General features: G+C 44.3%; 1 protein-coding gene across 1 annotated transcript; it reads left to right on the top strand.

Annotated features, from left to right (window-relative positions):
* The first annotated feature begins 6,695 nt into the window (after positions 1-6,695).
* LOC310755864 (keratin, type II cytoskeletal 7-like) lies at positions 6,696-18,416 on the top strand. The gene is made up of 9 exons (XM_083599243.1): positions 6,696-7,441; positions 9,935-10,152; positions 10,516-10,576; positions 11,926-12,021; positions 12,684-12,848; positions 13,754-13,879; positions 16,080-16,300; positions 17,027-17,058; positions 17,150-18,416. The coding sequence occupies exons 1-9, from the start codon at positions 6,818-6,820 to the stop codon at positions 17,575-17,577; spliced, it is 1,971 nt and encodes a 656-aa protein (XP_083455369.1). The 5' UTR covers positions 6,696-6,817; the 3' UTR covers positions 17,578-18,416.
* The last annotated feature ends 910 nt before the right edge of the window (positions 18,417-19,326 follow it).

Raw genomic sequence — 19,326 nt, 5'->3', positions numbered from 1 at the left:
AACAGGTGGAAAGGTCAATCAATGGCTAATTAATCTTGAATAAATTTTTCAAAACAAAAAAACAAAAAAAAATTTCTTTCCAGTAGCACCTTAAAGACCAACTAAGTTAGTTCTTGGTATGAGCTTTCGTGTGCATGCACACTTCGTCAGATACCAACAATTTTTTTTTGTTTTTTTGTTTTGACTATGGCAGACCAACACGGCTACCTATCTGTAAATTTTTCAAGACAGTGTATGCGGAATTCAATGTCATACTGCACTGAACATTGTGTCAGCGCAAACATTGCAGTTTGACAGATGGAATTATCCCCCTTTCCTCCCCTCACATTGTTCTGGGGATTCTCCTGACCCCAAAAATTGTTTGGGGGGCATTAGAGGGGGCACAGGGAGGGAAGAGTGGTGGAATCCATTCTATATCTTTGAGTACTAAATATGAAGTTTTGTCATTTTCTAAGAAGCCTTATCTGTCTCTGGACAACTTGAAGCCCTAGGTTTGATGAGAGAGAGAAGAAAGGCTTCTCAGCCAGCTTAATTGCTGGGATGCAGAACATTGTGTAGCTTTTTGCAGTGCCTTTGAGCTATGGAAACACTAAACAAAACTAAACTAAACTAAAAACTAAACTAAACTAAACTAAACTAAAAACTAAATGGCCTTTTGAACTTGAAGGTCATCTATTGCATTTAGCTGCACATAGGATAGGTGTTAGGGATGCGCTGTGGGTTAAACCACTGAGCCCTGGGCTTGCCGATCGGAAGGTCGGCGGTTCAAATCCCCATGACAGGGTGAGCGCCTGTTGCTCGGTCCCAGCTCCTGCCAACCTAGCAGTTCGAAAGCACATCAAAGTACAAGTAGATAAATAAGTACCGCTCCCGGGAAAGGTAAACGGCGTTTCCGTGCGCTGCTCTGATTTCTCCAGAAGCGGCTTAGTCATGCTGGCCACATGATCTGGAAAAACCGTCTGTGGACAAACGTCGGCCCCCTCGGCCAGTAAAGCAAGATGAATGCTGCAACCCCAGAATCGGCCACAACTGGACTTAACTGTCAGGGGTCCTTTACCTTTACCTTTTAGGATAGGTGTTACCAGGTTAACAGATTTATTTACAGCATTTACAGGGCTCTTAATGAGGCTCTTAATGAAGGCCTCTCTAATTGAGAAGGGGGAGGGAGGCTGAAGGCTGAGTTGTCCTTAAGTGAACTCACAAGGTCTGAATTACAGTTTTCTTAGGAAACAAGGAAGAAAAGGAGGGGCTGGGGGGCAAGAATGGGAATATACTAAGGAGTTCTCTCTCTCTCTCTCTCTCTCTCTCTCTCTCTCTCTCTCTCTCTCTCGTTTGTAGAAGTAGCATGTTACTTTCCATGTCCTCCTTGTAGATCTGCATTTGTATACTACCAATTCTTCCACTGGTTGGTACAAAACATCCAAATCAAGGTTGAGCCTTAAGGCTGATAATCATAATAAAATCTGGAGTTGTCTGCAGTTACCTCCAGTGATGCAAGAGACACATTATCTCTAAGTTGATTCATTGGCTTCTTTTGATATAGGGTTCTTGCTGACTTAACACCTTCCGTGTTCTCTAAGGTACAGGGCCTGGGAAATGAGTGTTGCTGTTTGTTTGTTTGTTTTTTTAAATTAGTGAATCACTTACATGTTCTTGGTTGTTGTTAGTTTTTTTTTGCATCTGTAGTTGGGTGTGACAGCATTGTCACTGGGACAATGCCATTCACATGTTAGGGGGGAAAATAGGATGGTGTCCTATGAAAATAATGGTAAGTGTATGTGTATTAAGGGAGCAGGGGCTCCCTCAGTCCTCCTCATATACACAAGAGCTGCATTTGCAGAACTAAGGGCTCAACCATATTTCTGCTTGTCCTGCACCACAAAATCATGGGCCTGAGAGGTTTTCCAGAAGTGTGGCTGAGCCCTAAGTGTACCTTTACCAAAGGTGTCATTGGTTTTGAAGAAACTCAAACTCAGGACGAAAGGGAGAAACGTGCTAAGAGGAAGGCACGCTTGGCAAATTCACACCATGATCAACTCCTGCCTGGAAACAATTGTCCCCACTGTGGAAGGACGTGTGGATCCGGAATTGGCCTCCACAGTCACTTACGGACTCATTGTTAAAACCGTGTTTATGGAAGACAATCTTACTTGGCTACGAGGGATCGCCAAAGAAAGAAGAAAGTACATGGAAAACTTCTGCTGCCGATATGAGCTAAGGGTCCTCCACATGTTCCCTGGAGCCTGCGGGTAGGGCTGTCAGTCTAGAAACCCATTATACAGACATTAAAACTCACTGTAAACATCCATAATTAAAATGCACAATAAAACTATCTCATTAAAATATCAAAATATAAGTATCCATAATTAATGCCCACAATAAAACAATCCAATTAAAACAAGATGGCTTTTAAAACAGGAGACTCAGGTTGAGTTCAGGTAGCTAAATATAGCTGCAGTCCTAAGGTCAGGGAGGGGAATTTGGAGGTGGCTCAGCCATTGCATTCTGTGCCCTGCTGGTCTTGAACTGTCAGGGCAGAAATGAAGGTAGAAGAAAACTTTTGCCCATTTCCTGAAGTCAAATTTTAAAACAATATAAATATATATATATTCTTCACCCACTGGAAACGGAGGAAAAGATGCCCCCATTACATCCCCCTTGGAGAGGCTCAATGGATGTCAGGATGCTGTCAGCGGCTCCCAGCTGGTTGCCCAGGAAAGTATAAAGACAAGGAAAAATTTATTACCGTCCTTTTCCCCCCAAATCTTTACAAAGAGAGGCTATAGAACCCAGCCTCTTCCATAAACACCCAGGTCCAGAGTGAATCTCCACCTCCTGTCTCTCCCACTTCCTCATTCGTCATTCTCATCGTCTCCTCTACGGGTGCTGCTATGTTCCCTCTGTCTTTGAGCTCTTTGTTCTCCTACTTTTAAGGCTCGCCAGATTCTGGGAGATGGAGGGTCTGGAATGCTTTCTAATGAGAATGTGTCAACTTGGTGCAAATCTTATACAGTGGTACCTCAGGTTACAGATGCTTCAGGTTACAGACTCCACTAACCTAGAAATAGTACCTTGGGTTAAGAACTTTGCTTCAGGATGAGAACAGAAATTGCTCAGCGGTGGCGCGGTGGCAGCAGGAGGCCTCATTAGCTAAAGTGGTACCTCAAGTTAAGAACAGTTTCAGGTTAAGAATGGACCTCGAGAATAAATTAAGTTCCTAACCCAAGGTACCACTGTACACACATTTTGGGAATGGGTATGACCCCAAACAAATAATCTGTTGGAAATTGAACTGGAAGTTATCATTGGATACAGGATACCAAAAGGACTACTCCCAGTGTGCTTCCTTCCTTCCTTCCTTCCTTCCTTCCTTCCTTCCTTCCTTCCTTTTGACTACAGTATACTTGAGGATGTGAGATAACTTGGAAAGATTTTCTCACTTATTAAGAGCTTCAAGGACAGCCATTGCCCTGGGATTGGAAAATGCAAATATGTGATCATTATTATGGACAGGTTATGTACAGCCTGGGATGTGGGTGGTCTCCTGATCAAATTAACTAATGTTGTATGGATTAGAGGAGTGAGACAAATGGAAAGTTTGTCAATTTTGTGGCAATACGTTGAAGCACAAGAGGAATGAAGAATTCAGCCATAGACATTTTTACAATCCAAAAGGAAATAGATAACCTACACACACTCATCACAGAAACCGGAGAAAGTCATTCTTAGTCAGGACATCGGGATTATCTCTGTTGTAATTTCTGATTCATCACCATCATTTCCACAATCAATTTATTGTGTATTTTCAAAAGCGCTTAAGTATTGATGTGGTACAAAAAATCGAGGGGGAATTCTGATTTCTCTGTGCAGACTCGCAATCTAAAAAGAAAGGCATGGGACCCAATGAGAAGAGGGCAGAACAAAATGAGGAAAACTCTGCACTAGTTTGGAGAAAGAGAGAGGAAAAGAAAGGGAAAGTGTTAAAAATATAGACTTTCCCTCAATGCACTGGCGGAGTTAGCTGCATGGGCGCCTGGAGCAATGGCCATGCCGTGCACCGGGGGGGGGGGTGAGCCCCCTGCAATGTGCCTTTTTGTCGCCCCCCTCAGAGACGACACCTGGGGTGGGTCGCCCCCCCTTCCTACTCCTCAATGCTAACCCAATCATAGTAGACTTATAGAAATTAATGGCCTTGAGTTAGGCATTTTATTTATTCATTTTACGAAATGTATATACTTCTTGATTGTAATAAAATCTCTGAGTAGGATTAACATGGTATACAACCCCCCAAAATAACCCTTTTTTAAAAAAATGACAATTTATTAGCCCTCTGTTGCACAAGGATGCTATCTTAGAGCACTGAAATGAATCAAACAACATATAATTGCTTACACGGTTTAGTAATAGGATTGATTGCATGTAGACTGTGTTTGTTATTGCTTGCTTGAAATATACTGTATTGCTGAACAAAGTGGGTAGTATTTGACTAGGTTTTATGCAGAGTGGACACACTGAAATTAGTGAACATGATCAAGTTAAGTCTATTCATTTCAGCGGGTCTTCTCACTCAGATTTCTACACCTCCCCCCAAAAAACCAACAACAATGTACACACCTTATCTACCTAACACGAAGATGCTCCTGTATGCCCAGATGCAGAATATTATGCATGTTTAGCACAAATTGGAGAGGTGTTTCAACTCCTTTTAGTGCTCCAAATACTCTCCTGTTCTTGGAAATGTGACATTTATCTTCCCAGGCAGAGCACCCCATATGTGCCAGGTTCCATAGAGCTCCTATGCAGATGGAAAGGGCACCTCCAGAGGCATTGCCCATGATATTGAAATACACAAGAAGGGAATGCAAATGAAGGTATTATATGTGCATCTGCAAGAAATGGATGGGTGTATTAATCATCAAGGACAGAGAAGAAGCACTGACCTGTTTATTCATGTACAAACAAGGCTTCAAAGAGTCTGATTGGTTCAATAGAAAATAATGCCAAGAAATTCTTTCTTTCTTTTTAAAAGGGCAATATTTAAAAATGGTTATTTTCTTAAATGTGCATTATTATTATTATTATTATTATTATTATTATTGGGAGGGGAGTTATAGCAAAACTGCTATTTGGTGAATTCAATCATTATTACCTAAGAAATAATGTCTGGTGAAGTCACAGCAAATTTTAATTTGTATATTTAATGGAGGTTAGTAAAAAGGAAAAAGAAGATGAAGACATGGCTCATGTCTTTGAAAAACGATAACTCAGCTTGTTACAGCTTAGCTGCTGCGTGATGAATGCATTTCATAATAATAAAAAAAGTACATTTCACAATGACTTTCTTCACAATGTTGCCTTTGCTTCATAAGCAACTAGGTGACTGCTAGGTCCAATTTTTATGTGGCCTGAATAGCAATTTCTTTAAGCTCGAAGTTTACCATCCAATCTGTTTCACAATTCTTTGCCCATCTCTCCATCAATGACCCATCCAATCTTTCTAATCTACCTTCACACTTTTGACTGCTTCTTTTTTCTCTCTGTGACACATATACATTCATTTATATGTATCTTTTAAAAACGTTTTTAAAAATTTGTTTGCTTGGTTTCCCCCCACAATCAAGTGGTATATAAATTTTATGAAACAAGCTAACTCAGATTCTAAAGTCTAGAAATTGGCTGAGCACAGTATGTATCTTATGGGATTCCTACATGTGACCTAGAAAGAGACAGAGACAGACAGAGAGAAGAAGTAGAAACAGTTTTGTTCTTATTGCATGGAAGTTCATGCTGCAATTAATCGGTCAATCTCGAAGGTCCTGCAGAAAAGTTGATCCTTTCCCTTCTGCTGTTTTAGCCCATCCGTTCTTCTTGAGCTTTGCCATCCACAGTCTACCATCTCCACCAAAGCAGAGGGTTGCATGCCTCAGTCGCCTCTTTGTTTCCTTATGCCCACCATCCAAAGTAAAAAGAGAAGTGTCCTCCATGGATGTCCATCATTTGTTCATCAGCATGTGATCTCCATTCTCTTTTAGCTGGTGTTGCCCGTCTTAAGATTCATTCAGTGTTGCTGCTAGCTCCTTGGTGTAAAGGAACTGCTGCTGTCCCAAGGAGTTTTAGGGATACCCATGCGAGAAAAGCCCAGACAGATCTGCTCTGACAAAGCATTTTGTTTACCAAGGTGATGAAGATCCTCCGTGAACTTCAAGTTGAGAAACTGCTCTTAGGGAGCCAAAGGCAATTTTCCACATAGAGGCAGATTTAGGGTGTAATTGCGGGCGTGCTTTTGGGGATTGTGAAAGGCGTGCTAATGCTTTGCATGCTGCAAAGCGGCTGCCTGCCATGGAGCTTTGCAATTAGAAATGCAGATGAAGATACTGATAGATAGGACCTCCATTGAGAATAAAGAGTGATGCACTGTGTCAATTAAAGAGCCTACTCCCCAGACAAAATAATCAAGCTTAAAGTATCTTAGTCACTGCAAAGACATTGTGCCATCATTGGTCATCATCATCGTCTTCTCTTCCTTTGGCAGTGAAGGGGTGTGCTAATGGGTAGGGTCAGTGTTTGGAAAATTGAAGATGAAGATCTGTCAACCACACCAAGTTCATGAGCACAATACAATGATATCCTTCTTCCCGCCCATGCAAACTCAAGCCCAGCTCCTCCCTAAAGCAGATATAAGGGAGGCTCTTTCCAACTCCGGATCCAGAGGGATTTGCTTCCCTTGGGCTCTGCACATCTCTTCATCTCCTTTTTTTGCATTGCAACCTCTGGGCTTGATCATTTTCTCTGCTCCTCGTTCAACTCTGTCACAGTGATGTCTGTCAAAACCAGCAAAGTGAGCCGCAGAGGCTACAGCTCAACTTCTGTTATCGGCGGTGGTGGAGGAGGAGGAAGTAGAATTGGCTATTCTTCATCATGCCAGGGATATGGTGGAGGCATAAGAGGCCAATATGGCAGCAGGAGCCTCCATAACTATGGCAGTAGAGGAACAAGAATTTCCTATGGACGAGGCTATGGCTATGGCGGTGGAATGGGTGGCGGCTATGGTGGTGGGATCTGTGGTGGAGGAATGGGCGGTGGGATCTGTGGTGGAGGAATAGGCGGTGGTTATGGTGGCGGAGGAATGGGCGGCGGCTATGGTGGTGGAGGAATGGGTGGCGGCTATGGTGGTGGAGGAATGGGTGGTGGTTATGGTGGCGGAGGAATGGGCGGTGGTCCTTTCGGTGGTGGTTATGGTGGCGGAGGAATGGGCGGTGGTCCTTTCGGTGGGGGAATTGGCCCTGGTGTTAGTGGTGGAGGCATTGGCAGTGTCCAAATAGACCCAAGTCTTCTGAGACCAGTTCGTGTAGATATTGACCCCCAGATCCAGCAAGTGAAAAATCAGGAGAAAGAGCAAATCAAGAGTCTCAACAATCAATTTGCTAGCTTTATTGACAAGGTAAGCTGCCAGAAAAGGAAGTGATGCAGTCTGACTGATTTCACATAATGCGTGTTGTCTGGGAAAATGCAGTTAATTTTTGCTATGAACAGTTGAGTAACGTCTGAAAATATGAAAGCTTGAATTTTGAGGTTTACATTATGGATTAGATGGGATTTAATTTCCACAGAATATTTTACTTAAATTCTGAAATTATGAGTTCTTTGCTTTATTCATTTATACCAGCATTTATATCCTACCCTTCTACATGCATATGTATCACTCAGGGCAGTGATACTTATATATCGCAATATCTGTAACAGACTCCTAGTTAACTGTTTACAAGCCATTAATGTCAGTTAAGGCCATTTGCAATGGCAGATGATCAGGGTGTTGAATATGTTTGTGGCATGAAACAGAGGGAAGAACATTTGCTCTGTTCCTCCCACCCACCCAATATTAAGAAAATTAAGCAGACACAGATGTCTGGAGTCTTTGCATTAACCAGCAGATTCACCAAGAGACTCCAGGATAGTAATAGTATGTTGCTACTTTTTTATTGGTGTTGGCTAAGACACAAGTGAGATTTATTGGGAGAAATGTGTGTGTTACAGGTACATGGATGTATACGGTTTCACAAGACATATGAAATGGAAAAAGTTTAACTAAGTGTTAAGAGCTGCCCAAGGAAGTGTGCAGAATTGGCCCAATGGGATGCATTGAAGCTTGACACACAGGACAACATGCCATTTAAAATTGACGTTGCCTGAAACTTGGCTTCAAGCAAAATTCAATGGGATTTCGGGAACCTCCTCTGCTGAAACATTGGATTATATCCAATGATATTCCTGCTCAGAGTAGATCCATTTAAGTCAATGGATATGACTAACTTAGGTCCATTAAATTCAATGGACCTATTCTGAGTAGGACTAGCACTGGATATAACCCAAAGCAAGGATTCTAAGGAAGCAAAAAATCTTTTGGTATGACTAGCAAAACTTTTCAGCTGTGAGTTGCATGGCTGTTAAAAAGTAGCTTTTTCATATTTGTCAGGGGAACCTGGTGCCCTTCTGATGATATTAGACTTCATCTCCTATCAGCCCCAGCTAGCATGGCTAGTGCGAGGGATGGTGGCAGTTGCAGTCCATCAACTTCAGTCCTAATATATCTCATATGAAGCTGCTGCTGACTCAGACCACTGGTCTATCTGGCCTAGTGTTGTCTATTTTGATTGGCTTAGGCTCTCCAGGGTCTCAAGTAGGGGTCTCCCCAGTCCTCCTACCTGATATACATTAATTACAGATGGCAACCTTTGACTGTCTTACATGCAATGTCATTTCCCCGGCATTGATCAGGGGGGAGTTTCCCCGCTGCTTCTGGATTGAATGAAGAGGGCAGCATGCTACATCTTCACTATGACTCAGGAATGACCTTTCATATGACCCTACATAAGGCAACACTGCCTGGAACTCTTCTATCCCTTTGGTGCAGCTACTCACCTACCTAGTCATCCTGGGGCTGATAGCCAGGGCTATGGTGGCCTGTTATTTGTGTGGTCAGAATAGGATTTATCTGGGGTGGGCTTAAGATCCACCTTTATGCACATCTTTTCCATCACTGTCATATCTCTTTTTTGGTGTGCTTCTCTTGTGGCTGATTTGCTTTCTGGTCAGTTTAAGGGTGGGTATGGTGGACATAAGTGTAGAATATTTGGTGAGCACCTTGAGGCATGTGGGGTGAAGGAACATAGGAAACTGCCTTGCATTGAGTCAGACCATTGATCCATCACACTCAGTATTGTCCACACTGACTGGCTGAGACTCTCTAGGTATTCAGAAAGGAGTCTCACCTAGTCTTACCTGGAGATGACAGGGATCTTTTGCATGCAAAGCAGAGGCTCTATACTGAGCTATTACTTCTTGAAAGTTTGAGATGATGTGGGAGGACACAGAACTCAGTCTAGGTGGTCCTCTTACTGGTGAATGCAGACCAGAGAGCAAGTATGGACTCCTCAGGCTGCCTTTAGGACATTGTGGCTGTGGTAAGAGCTGATCCACTCTGGTGGGTTGCTACCTCAAGCCAGGGTGGTGTTGCCCAGATAGAAGCAACTGTAGTTTACAGTGCCAACACTGGTTTATTGTTGCACAGCTACATTTTACGGTCACCATAAAAATGACCTTTCATCCCAGTTTCTTATGTTGTGTCATCACTTGGGGAGCAGGCACTGATCTGTGGCCCTGCTATGAGAACCACAAAGCATAGTTCTAAGGAAATGGTAAGGTTCCACTGGCCCCCAGAAACTGAAAATTGCGAGTGTTTCCAATTCTGCAATTATTAATTCAGAGTAACAACAAACAGGGGAAGCAGAGTGTAATTTGGGGCTTAGCCAGGTTGCCTTCATGTGGATCCAGTAACCTGTGAAAGAATGGACTTTGCTGTTAGCACCCATCTCCAATGTGCTATGATGCTGAACCTCTTCAATGTCTTATACATCTTCCATTTCTTGGGTTTCAGGTCCGGTTCCTAGAGCAACAAAACAAGGTTCTGCAAACCAAATGGCAGATCTTACAGCAGCAAACCCAGGGCCGAGGCCCACAGCAGAATCTGGATAGTGAGTTCCAGCAATTCATCAACGGCCTGAGAAGCCAAATTGAACGAATCCGTATGCAGAAGTCACAGCTGGCATCAGAACTTCAGAACATGCAGCACCTTGTAGAAGACTACAAGAACAAGTAAGGAACAACCAAAAATGAAAGGGGCTTCGTCACCACTATTTGTGCTTCAGGGGGAGATCTGCCATTAATCATTAAGTGACTTTGGTTCAGAATAATGAAATTGTCCTCAGCTCCAGGGCATTCCAAATGAGTGCAGGTTGCACTCTGCACTACAATCTTCTGCAGTACAGCAGAAGGTTGGAAACACTAATCTGAGTAGCTGTGTGTGTGTGTGTGTGTGTGTGTGTGTGTGTGTGTGTTTCTCTGGGGGATTTGCAATGTTCAGCTTGTGTGGTTTATTTTAATACCTTGGCATCTTATACACTTGCAGTAGTCTATCTCAGTGAGCTCATTGTGACCTCTTTTTTCTGATTTAAACAGGTATGAAGAAGAGATCAGCAGGCGCACATCTGCTGAGAATGAATTTGTGGTGCTGAAAAAGGTGAGAAGTGGCGCTTGGCAGCATACTGTAAATAGAGAAGGCATCTTGGTGGGATAGAATTGAATTAGGCATCAGAATGTTTTCAAGCCATTGCACAGAAATGTTGTTTTCTCCCATATGTCAGGGGGAAGTCAAGGCTACAAGTACAGCGGAACCTCGGGTTGCGAACGTGATCCATGCGGGAGGCACATTCGCAACCCGCAGCATTCTCAACCCGCAGCGCCGCATCTGCACACGTGCGTGACGTAATCCAGCGTTTCTGCACATGTACAAATCATGATCTAGTGTTTCTGCACATGCGCAAGCGCTGAAACCAGGAAGTAACCCGTTCTGGTACTTCCAGGTTTCAGTGCGTCCATAACCTGAAAATGTGTAACCCGAAGTGCCTGTATAGGCCTTCTCCCCAGTGGCGTAGCGTGGGTTGTCAGCACCCGGGGCAAGGCAAGTAATTTGCGCCCCCTAACCTGTGGATTTTAGCAGGGGGCAGAGAGCTGTGAGTGCGAGCGCCCCCCCAGATGTTGCACCCGGTGCGGACGCCCCCCCCTGCACCCCCACACTACGCCACTGCTTCTCCCTGACATGTTAGCACAAGTTGGCAAATGAGCTTCCCCCTTCCCCATTTTATTCTCACAGTATCCCTGTGAGGTAGGTTAGACTGAGAATCTGTGACTGGTCCAAGGTCACCCAGCAAGCTCATGGTTGAGTGCGGATCGGAAACCTTTTCTCCCGGGTCCTGATCTGATACTTTAACTACTGCACCACCTCTGGTTCTCTTGAGCCTGCAAGCATGTTTAATGGCCTTTTGGAGAACAGCTGAACCCCGCAAGACACCTATCACTCATCTTTAGCTCTCACTGGAGAGCTCATAGTAGCAAATTATACTGGATCTATAGCAGTTCAAAAGGGCAATCATAGAAATTGCAGGGGCACACTGCAAAACATGGCAGCATAGATTAAACTGCTGCTTCCTATGCACCCAGGGTAATTTGTTTAAAAATCCATTTTTTCATTAATAAATTGAGAGGAACTGTTGGATTAAGCCTGCTTGGCAGCCCCACCCTCTGACCCAGAAGCCCTTTCCCCCTACAGCCAGATGTGTGGGGAATCCCTGGGGTTTCTTGGTGAAGAGGGAAAGAAATCTGTGCATGCTAGGAACACCCTGCCTTTAATTATGTCTTCACATGGGAAGCAGAGTCCCTGTTGAGTCATCACAGCTAAACATCCCAACAGGAATGGAGAATAAAATGTTATCTATGTGGACATGCCTAACCTCTTGTATGTTGTGCCTCAGTCAGTGATAACACTCTGTGAAACTTTAAAGTTTGCATTCCCCATAATCTCTCTTCTAGGATGTGGATTGTGCCTACATGACCAAGACTGACTTGGAAGCCAAAGTGGGTGCTCTAGCTGAGCAGATCCAATTCCTTAGACGTATCTTCCAACAGGTAAGGAATCTATCCATTCCATCTGCTAGCTAAGAATACTCTCTCCTCTACCATCGCCCACTGAACCCACATTCAAAGGAACTGAATTCCCTCTCCTTAAAATAGATGAAGGCATACATGGGAATGTTACTTACCACTCCACATAGTTTTGAGGGAGGGATGCAAGGAACCAGAGGAAAGTATGTGATAGTCACAGAGGACTAAAGGACTAAGATGGATAGCCCCAGAAGCCTCACTCCATCCTGGTGATTCTGTACTTCCATTGACTGTGCTGAACTTCCTCCCAGCCACCACAATTAAACTGGGATGGAGATATCTGTGTTCACCTTAGATTGGATTGCTCTATGCGCTGCACCTGAAACAAAAAGCTTAATCAGTGTAACAGCATGGAAAGTTTTAGGTTTGTTTCCCCCCCTTTTCCTCTCTGAGATCTAGAAACTTGCATTCTTTTTTAAAAAGTGAAAGCTATGAAAAAGCACGAAAGCAATTACAGCCCAGACACATCAAAATCATGCTTGTGGAGACATAATTTATATTAATTAGTTCAAACATAATTGATATTAATTAGTTATTTTTTTATGAGTGGTGAATCAGGGGAGAAATGGCAGAAATGAGGCAGATTGCAAGTCTTGCTGATTGATGGCTTTTTGGTCCTTTAACAGGAACTGTCTCAGGTCCAGATGGGTGGTCATGACACCTCTGTGGTGGTGAGTATGGATAACAGCAGCCACTTCAACTTGGAAGGCATCATTGATGAAGTACGAAATCAATATGAAGAGATTGCCCGGAGCAGCAGAGCTGAGGCTGAAAGTTGGTACCATAGCCAGGTAAGGAATCAAGCAAAGAGGAAACCTGACATGCCTTGTGGTTTCCTGGGTTTTCTTTCTATTGCAAGGGACCTGAGGGCAGATCACTTTTTCCATGGGACCCCTGTGAAGGAAGGAAAGTCACTGCAAATGTCGAACCGAGAATTCTTAGCTCCTTAGCCAAACTAGAATATTATTTGGAGGTGGGGGAAGCCATGACATTTAAAATGGCAGCCACAATTCCTAGTCCTTTGGTGAAGCCATGATAGTCAAACTGGTGTAATGATATCAACATAGGATTGTAGCATAGTGAGAAGTTCTCTGTAGTTTGCTGCTTCCATCATGAACCAGGGATGGATTTAGGGCTGTGTGAGCAGTGTGCCTGCACTGAGTGCTGAGACAAAGGGGTACTGGGCTTTAGGAAGGAATCACAAGGCTCTGACAGGGTCATAGAGTTCATCTAGTTAGCACCTTCATGATTTTGGGAAGGAGGTATGAGGACCCTGGGATCCTGCCAGAGCCCTCACACTTCCTTCCCAAAGCAGGGCACCTCCTTGCCTACCTTTGGAAAGGCACTTCAAGGAATGAAGGGGGCACCAAATTCTGGCCTCGCACAGGGCACCATAGTACCCAAATCTGCCTCTGCACGATCCTCCCTGTGCTTGGGGCTAATGTGTTGTGGCAGAGGGACCTTTGGATGGGCACCTTCTCACCTGCCTTTGGAAAGGAACTGCAAAGACTGAAGGGGGCACCAAATATTGGCCTCGCACAGGGCACCATAGTACCCAAATCTGCCCCTGCATGACCCCTGTGCTTGAAGCTAATGTGTTGTGGCAGAGGGACCTTTGGATGGTATCCATGATTAGAACATTGCTGCAGGAACTTTTGCTTTGTTTCTTAAACACAACACTGTTTCTGCCCAACAGTATGAAGCTCTGCAAAACACAGCTGGAAGACATGGGGACAGCCTGACTAACACCAGACATGAGATTCAAGAGCTGACTAGGAACATTCAGAGACTGCGTGGGGAGATTGACCGTGTCAAGAAGCAGGTATGGCACTTAAACATTCCATTTGGGCAAAGGCTGAAAAGTGTCTTCTTTTTCAGGAGGTCCACATCACACCACATGGGTGTAAAGTTCATCTTAGCTATCAGATGGGCTTTAGCTCAATGATAGCTTGCGGAAGCTCCTAGTCTAATCCTTGATAATTCCAGGTCCAAGTATTATATTGTTGTCTTAGACCTTGGAAGAGATCAAATGCCTCTCTTGAAATCAATGGTATTCTGACTCAGCAACTTCATACATTTATCTCTGGAAGATGCCTGATGCCCATTATTCTCTTTTCGAATTGCCCTTCCAATCTCTCAACACTCTGCAATCTATTAAGGATGGCGGTGGCTTTGTTCAACCGTTGCATCAGATCAGGCAAGCACACAATGCAAATTGCATTGCCTGTATGTAAATTCAGGCGTGACAGTGATTGAAGTTACATTTCCCTGAGAAGCCTGGGTGGTTCAAGGGACATCATGTTGCAATTTGAACATGGGAGGCTTTTAGGGTGGAAACGTTTTGGCTTTAAACCAAGTCTTATCTGTAAATCTTGGGGAGCTGCAGTCAGTCAATTTGGACCAGCCTGGCACCCGTGAGATATTCTGGACTACAATTCCCATAAACCCCAGTCAGCATAGCTAATAGTTGTGGATAATGGGAACTGTAGTCTAAACCATGTTAGGGAAGGCTTGTTTAAACAATACTGACCTAGATGATCAAATGATCTTAGTCTGTATAAGGGAGTTTCCTATGTTCGTCAGCTTTTAAAATCTGAGCGAGAAAGGATGCTGACTCATCACTTAGTGGATTGTGCAGGCAGCAGTAGTCGTTCTGTTCTGAGTCTTGTCTCCTGCCTAAAAGGAATCCGGCAGAAACTCTGTTCCACTGCACCCGTACACATGCCTTGGAGAGGAAGAGCTCCTTTCCGGGGAGGACCTTGGCTTACAACTGTTGCTCAGCAATGGACTCGTGATACTCTAATTCAAGATGCATGGATGTTGGCAATGAGGGATCAGCACATTCATCTTGGCCACATGGAGGCCACATGGAATAGCCTCTGTGTGGTGCCCTCTTCAAGCTGCTGCCTTAATGTGCAGTATAATGTCAGAAGTGTTGCTCCATATTCTACAGAGAGTTCTCAGTCTCTCACACATCAACTGTTGCTAGAAGCTGCCACTCTTCTGTGGAAATGTGCTAAGGTGGCAAGTGTCAGCTGAGATATCTTAGTACAGGAAGACTGGAAAAAGCACCTGGAGGTAGACTTACCCAGTGGCGTAGTGTGGGGGGTGCAGGGGGGCCCGGCCGCACCGGGCACAACATCTGGGGGTTAGGGTTAGGGGGCGCAAATCCATGGGTTAGGGGGTGCAAATTACTTGCCTTGCCCCGGGTGCTGACAACCCACGCTACGCCACAGGACTTACCAAAAGACCCCAAATATTGCTTAATTTTCTCCATTAAATAATGACATCTAACATACTAATAAGTAGAAAAGACATGTGTTGGGAGAACTGAACTTGATCCCAGGCTTACCTGGACTCAGCCTCTGAACCTCTTTGGAACATCAGGATTCAGACTTGAAAGAGATGGCTCAGTTCAGGCAAAGTGTTGGTCCCCACCACTGCTGAGCACTCACAAGAAGTCTCTCCTTCAGATGTCATTAGGCTCCAACTCTCATCAGTTTCATTCAGCATGGCCAATGGCCAGTCCAGCAACATCTGGTGGGCAACAGGTTGGGAAAGGATGCTCATGGTATCTTGAATACATCTTTCAGGGCAACCACGAAGGCTGCTATGCAGTTTTGAGCCTCAGCATCTTTCTTTTTCTAAGATCATGAACGTGGCCATATCCCTTGGCACTATGGGTCCAGGCTGGCCTATAAATCCCATCTTTGACCTGGAAACAATTATCCCTGATGGGTGCTCAGATCAGGGATGGACCAGTCTGTTCCCAGCCTTTGTTCCTAAATTCAGGGTTTCAGGTGCTAGACAGGAATAATGAGACAGATATTCAGAGATTGGACTGAACAGCTGTCAGAAAAACCTGGGCTTCTGATGCAATCCCTGCCTGGGAGGCTTGTTAAACAGCTGGGTAGGTAAACATAGCAACAAGGAAGGCTGGGATTCCAAAAAGTCCATCCCAAGGTCTCAGTCGTAGTGGAAACAGAAAAGTTTTTTATCTTTCCCTTCTTCTTGTCTTGCAGTGTGCTCAGCTGCAGTCAGCCATTGCTGAAGCTGAGGAGCGTGGCGAGTTGGCCCTCCGGGATGCTAGGCAGAAACTTGAAGAATTGGAATGTGCCCTGACAAAGGACAAGGAAGAGTTGGCTCGTCTATTGAAAGAGTACCAAGACCTGCTGAACATCAAGCTTGCTCTGGACATTGAGATTGCCATGTACAGGAAACTGCTGGAAGGAGAAGAGAGCAGGTGGGTGATCATTGCAACCTTCCACAGAGGGATTTTTTTTCCCTTTGTAGATTAACTGGACCAAGTGTCTGCAAGCAGCATCTGCCTTGATTTCAAATATTGTGGGTTCAGGAAGGATTCTGCAAATATTTGAATATTCATAGAATGCTTAGTGGCATATTGGACATCCAAATTATGGAGAGCAAATTTGTTATGGCTCCAGAAGGAATGTCCTTGGTGGTTTTATTGTTTGTTTTGTTTTGTTAATCTGTTATGCCTCCTTGGTGTATTGTGTGCTTTCCTTTACTTATTTTGATGACGTTGTGTAGCACTCTGCCTTCTCTGCTTGTTTCTCATTGGTCCAGATTATATGGATTGATTTGCAGGAGGGAATTTTTTTGGGGGGGGTTGGAGGATGGAAGGTCTAGCCTTGTAAAATAGGCGTAGGACTACATGGCTTTTTGGGTCACTTGTAAGTCGGGCCTACTAGACAGGACTACTATTATCTGCAGAAACCACTCTGCCTATTAAGTCAGGCTTCCTCAAACTTGGCCCTCCAGATGTTTTTGGCCTGTGATCCTTCCCATGATCCTTCGCTAGCAGGACCAGAGGTCAGGGATGATGGGAATTGTAGTCTCAAAATATCCAGAGGGCCAAGGTTGAGGAAGCCTGGATTAAGTGATCATACTTGTAGCGAAAAGAAGGTTTCGTTTCATTTTGTGACCAGTTTTTCTTATTCCTAAACAGGCTGTGTGGCCAAGGATCCCAAGTCCATGTCTGTAAGTAGTTTCCATGTTCACCTTCACTGTTTCAAACATGAATTATTTTCAACATGAAAGTGTATGTACTGAACCTGTGTTTCCTTTGCAGCTGTGAGGAGTTCCCAATATGGCGGCGGCATGGGAGGAATTGGCGGCGGCGGCATGGGCGGAATTGGCGGCGGCATGGGCGGCGGCATGGGCGGAATTGGCGGCGGCATGGGCGGCGGCATGGGCGGAATTGGCGGCGGTGGCAGCATGAGCGGCGGTGGCATTAGTGTTGGTAGCATGGGCGGCGGCATTAGCGGCGGCAGCATCGTAGGGGGAGGAATGGGCGGTGGAAGTTGTGGCTATGGCGGTGGAAGCGGAGGTTATGGCGGTGGAAGCGGGGGCTACGGAGGTGGAATCATAGGAGGAGGAGGCTCTGGAGGCTCCTGCATAGGCGGTGGTGGATACTCTCAAGGTTCCGGTTCCGGCTCTAGCACGATCATTAGGAGAACCACCACAAGCAGCTCATCCATCAAAGGCGGAAGGCATTAAATGTCCCAGCTGGTTCCTAAAAGGAAAGAAACATCTTCTAGCTTCTTGTGGCATCAGCGCAACACCTTCAACCCCACCCTGGTAATACAGAAAAGAACAAACTGTGTCCTTTAAAACACAATGTTGTATCTAGTTTGCTCCCCAAGAAAGCACCATTAACCTTACCATCTTCCATCTTGCTTCTGTCACCTGTTGCTTAGTTGTACAATGGTGGAAGATAGCTGGTAGAGAATGCTAATGAAATATGCTGATGGTGTTGCATTTTAGGATATCAGTTAGCAGAGAGGAGCTGGATGGGGGAAGGGGAGGAGTGTGTTTCTTTCAGAGTATGCTGTACATTTTTTGGCTTTTTATGGTGGCTGCCAGTTCATGGCATTCTGTATTGAAGTGGCCTTTCCTTCTCTTTCTTGCGGCTTCTTCCACTTGGTTGTTCTCTCCAGGTGTTGTTGTAGTTCCTTGCTTCCCAAAAGACATAATTTGTCCCCACTGTATTTGACAATGTGCTGATGTTGGACCAGCCAACATTGATAATGCGAAGTCACAATTGCTCTTATCTGCCTAGAAAGAGAAAGGAAAATAGAGCATTTCCTCCCTTGAATCAAAGTCATGATTTAATCAATGATCAGGCGGCCTGATTGTGGCTCCAGAGCAACAAGGTCCTGTACAACACTGAGAAAACAATCATTTACTATAATGGTGTCATTGGAAAAGCTATCACATTATCAAAAGTACATTCTTGTGTCAGTTTTGTGAATTACATTGCACCTGTCTTTATTTCCCATGGTTTGCTTCCCAAGTTGTTGGGAGGTGGCCATTTTCAATAAACTGCAGTCAAGTCATATGTGGTCTTGATTCTTATTATTTACTTATTGGTAGATTTAATTTAATTTAAGGCTAAAACAACTTTGGAGGGATCTTGTACACTGCCAGTTTTCAGCTAGTAGATTGGGGCCACAGCTTGGTGGTCATGGCCTGATCTAAAGTGGGTTGCAAAAAACAGCACTGCCACTATACAAATATATGGCAAGAAGTTAAGAAAAGAGTCTCCAAATGCAAATTATAAGATGGGTTCCCGGCCAGAAAAGGCTGGAGATTGCTGTCATATGGCATCTCTGAAGCTGAATTAGTTTTCAAAAAACTCTTGCAATGAAATCCTGTCCATGTTTACTTAGGAATTAAGGCCCATTAAGTTTCATGGGACAAACCCGAACAAGCGTTTATAGGATTGCAGCTTCAAGTCAGTTCCTTTCTCCAGCATTCAGAAAGGCGGGTGATGTTTGGGTTACACAGGGATTTAGTCTGGCCAATTAATACTTTTGTTTCTTAAAATTAAGCAATATAATTCATGATTTAAGAACACAATCCAACTAAAAGCTCAGAGTGTCAGAAACAATACTATCAAGCATTGACCCAAGGATAGGAATCCATCTTCTAGCCTGTCATTGCAGTTAAAACAATCTCTGGTTCACAGCATGCTTCATTACATTAGTTCACAAGTGTCACAGGTGAGACTAAGAGGTGTTTCTAATGCTGGTTGTGAATATGTCCTAGGGGAGAGCAATCTAAATAAATTAAGCATTCCTTTTCAAAATGAAACAATAGTAGCCGCTTAAAGAACCGCTTGCTGCTCACTGGCCCTTAAATGTTTCCTGACAGGAAGAGGCTGGTTTTGGAATAGAGCAGGCATTCCCAACTTTTGGCCCTCCAGATGTTTTGGACTACAATCCCCATCATCCCTGACCACTGGTC

The sequence above is a fragment of the Podarcis filfolensis genome (assembly GCF_964270895.1).
Source record: "Podarcis filfolensis genome assembly, chromosome: 2".
Lineage (NCBI taxonomy): Eukaryota > Metazoa > Chordata > Lepidosauria > Squamata > Lacertidae > Podarcis > Podarcis filfolensis.
Note: the sequence above shows the minus strand (reverse complement) of the source record. Positions and strands in the feature narration are given on the sequence as shown.

Coding starts and splice junctions, on each gene's coding strand:
- LOC310755864 (XM_083599243.1), top strand. CDS start 6,818: ATGTCTGTCAAAACCAGCAAAGTGAGCCGCAGAGGCTACAGCTCAACT. Junction 10,153..10,515: donor GTAGAAGACTACAAGAACAA/GTAAGGAACAAC, acceptor TGATTTAAACAG/GTATGAAGAAGAGATCAGCA. Junction 17,059..17,149: donor AGGATCCCAAGTCCATGTCT/GTAAGTAGTTTC, acceptor TTTCCTTTGCAG/CTGTGAGGAGTTCCCAATAT.